The 3,457-nt window shown below is 38.0% G+C and overlaps 1 protein-coding gene across 1 annotated transcript; it reads right to left on the bottom strand.

The window, feature by feature from the left end:
- Window positions 1-946: 946 nt before the first annotated feature.
- LOC130932912 (uncharacterized) lies at window positions 947-2,782 on the bottom strand. Its single transcript, XM_057862371.1, has one exon. It carries the CDS (start codon window positions 2,683-2,685, stop codon window positions 1,207-1,209), a length of 1,479 nt encoding a protein of 492 aa, XP_057718354.1. The 5' UTR covers window positions 2,686-2,782; the 3' UTR covers window positions 947-1,206.
- Window positions 2,783-3,457: the final 675 nt, after the last annotated feature.

Raw genomic sequence — 3,457 nt, 5'->3', positions numbered from 1 at the left:
GAAAACCTACAATCCTATATTTTAGAACGCACACTTGTCACCTTTCCTCTTTCATTGATTCCTCAATTAATTATTACTAATTTCCAATTAGAAGTTAATTAATTAAGATTAGATCAAGAATTAAACCATACCCGAAAATAACTGCTTTAACGCCGCACGAAGTAAAAGCAGAATGAAACACAAAACAAAAGGCAAAAGCATCGTAATAAGCACGTTTTGGTGCCCCTATCTCCTTTTGCTTATAAGCTTTCTTTTATAAATATTTATTTATTTATTTATTGCAAACGCGTACATTGTTGGAGCCAAAAAGATCACAAGCACATGCCCTAATCAATGCCTTCTACAGCTCCTTCCTTTACACACTCACCCCCCATTGAAAACTTCACTTTCTTTTTCTTTTTTTTTTCTCCTATAATCCCTTTTTCTTTCTTTTTAATTTGAGTAAATTAATTAGATTAATATGAGATTAAGTAATGTTATGCATAATATTTTTTAATTATTTAATTTCTAAGTTATCCTGTTTAGAAAAGAGGTCAATTTGTAGGCCAAATAAAACATAAAAAATATTCACATGAATAATTTTGGAACAGAATAGCATTGTTAAAAAATATGGGTTCTTTGCTAATAAGATTCTCTTATATAAACTTCAAATATTTTATAAACAATTGGTCTGAAGAAGCAGTTTCCTTACAATGGAAGGTGCTTACTGCTTAAACCAAGGTCTAAAACCAGAATATTTAAATGGCTGCTAGGCTTAGTACTGTCAATTTGATATAAAATATATTTTGATGGAAATGCGAAAACAAAGGTCCAAAATCAAAGTATATTTTAAATGGGTATTGGCAGAAAATTTATAGCATGCTCTGCTTATATTAGACCATGCATGACAGAAATATATTATTCATCATAACAATATGGACTATATATATAACATTAGAACATTGCATGCAGGGTCAAAATCTCATTTTATTCACTATGAAAAAACCAAAGTCCGTTTAGCTTTTACATAAAAGAATACAAAAATATAATTAACATGAAAAATATGTACAACTAACTGAGAACAAAACTGATAATCACAGTGCTAGACTGAGAACCTTTTATGACCAACCAAAAAAAACAATTAATAATTCTAATGACAACAGCAATGTGAAAATTTGTGTGTGCACTAAGTGTTTTATTTTTTTATTTTTTTAAGCTAAGTAATTGCTAGCAATCTCTATAGACAGATGAATCAACCACAGAAGAACAAATTTGATTTTTAATAACAGAACTAATTAAATCATGATTACTCGTTGTCCCGCGTTGAATTATTGCATAATCTGAAAGCGACGCGCTCGAGTTTCGCCCACTGAGTTGACTCGCATCAGGGATCGACTCGCTCGGCTCCATTAACTCAACGCCTTTCGCCTTCAACATGAACTCGTTCCCGCCGGTGAGTTGACTCAGTATCGCTGACTCGGACACTGAATTCTTCCTCTTCCTTTGCTGCATCGCTGCCCGCACGATCTCCACCACAACCGCATTTGCCAACCGCCGGACGCCGCGAGCGCCGCCCATCACGACAGCCGGGTTGACCGGGCGCTGACTCGTCCGAGTCGCGTCGTTGTTCTTCTTCCCGTGCTTCACAAACAGAAAAACCGACTCCGACTTCCGATTCCTGACTCGGCCGAGCGGGTCATTCACCACCGCCGCGTTCTTCACGTCCACGAGCATCACGTGCTTGAAATTGTGTCTGACTCGGCCAAGCAGCATAGGGTAACACGCCCACCGCCGTAGACTCAGCGGAACTCGGTCCAGAAACCCTGCGAGCGAGTTCTCCGGGTCAAGCTCCGCCGCGTCGAAACTCAGCACCGATCCGTAACTCAGCATCACCTCGCCACCGCCGCCGCGGCGACTCGACTCACCGTCACTCGAGTTGATCCTTGTTTTCTTCCCCCATAGCGGTTCAGCGATCTCCTCTCCCTTCTTCCCAACCCTAACAAAGAAGCGAGTCACATCGAACGTTGACTCAGGTAACTGGCTCCATCGAGTCGAGTTCAACTCAGAGTGCAGCTCAACAAGCGAGGAGAAAGCTTCGTTCTCTTCGCGAATAACCGGCGCGAAGGAGGAGGAGAGAGAACCAGAAGCGAAGAGAAAAACGACGTCGGTTCTTGCAGTGAGTCCTGAACGGTGGATTAATCTGAGAAAATAACGGAATTCGTGGACGGTGGTTTCGTCGGCCACGTGGCAGATAACTAGATCGGTCATTGCTCTTGTTCCTCTACGGTATAAGGTGCCCATTCTCTGAAGTGCCTTGGAGGGAGAATAATGTGAATGCTGTGACTTGAAGGGCGTGTTTGGCCAGAAGCGCTTTGGTAAAAACCAATTATTGTGGTTTTGGGTTTTAGATTGGGCGAGTTTAGTTGGTTGGTTGTTGTTATGATGAGGTGTGTTAGTGGGTTCAAATGTGGAGAGTGTGAAGAGAAGGAGAGTAAGGAAGAAGAGGAGTGCACATATGGAGATAGTTGATTGGGTCTTGGAGAGAATAAGGTTGTTAGAGTTGGTTCTCTTGAAGGAGGTGTTTGTGTTAGGGGCATTGTGGTTCTGAGGGAAGAAGACTAAGAGAAGACCCATGTCGGTGGTGTGGGTGGTGGTGCCTGTGGCTTTTGCCTTTGCCTTTGCCATTGCCATTGAAAGGAGCCCCATATGGGAAAACGGAGGTGTGTGTGTTTTGTTTGTGTGTGAGAGAGTGTGGGAAGTTTTTTTTTTTTGTTTTGCTGGTTAGTGGTGAGTGGCGATGGTGATGGTGAATTGGTGATAGTGAGTGCTGTGTATGTGGTGAGCTTCAGAAAGTGGTGGATGCTCAATAGATTAGTATATGCAGTTACTGTTTTTTTTTTCTTTTTCATTTTTATAGCATTTCCCCATATTATTTTGGGTTTCTTTTTTTAATAGAAAAATAATAGGAGAATTAAAAAAACCCAACTATGTGAAATTTGAAATAGTTATTTTTTAAAAGATTTTCTCATAATTTATTATCCAACAAATTTAACATGAACATGTAATTGAAAGAAGAATCTTATCAGAATTTATTATTTTTTGCCATCAATTAATTATTAGTGTTTAGAGTATGAAATAAAATAAGTTGTTAGATTACTAAATTAAAAAAATTAGACTAAGAAAATGAGTTAAATTTTGATGATTTCTAGTATTTTTCTATAATTGAATGTCAATAATTAAATTCAAAAAATAATAAATATTAATTAATATAATAATAAATATTTTGATGTTTTTATACCACCAAATCCTCTGTATTCCTAATATAAATTGTTATAGATAAATATAGTTTCTTAAAATTTTGGGGGTGTCCAGGCCACTACTTGCACCCTCTAGGTCCGTCCCTGATTGCTAGCTAATTAATTAATAATAAAAAATAATAACATCTATTTACCTTTTAGTATTTCTTAATTTCTATGAA

This window comes from Arachis stenosperma, chromosome 6, assembly GCF_014773155.1.
Source record: "Arachis stenosperma cultivar V10309 chromosome 6, arast.V10309.gnm1.PFL2, whole genome shotgun sequence".
Lineage (NCBI taxonomy): Eukaryota > Viridiplantae > Streptophyta > Magnoliopsida > Fabales > Fabaceae > Arachis > Arachis stenosperma.
The sequence above is the reverse complement of the archived record's forward strand: the minus strand, read 5'-3'. Positions and strand labels throughout refer to the sequence as shown.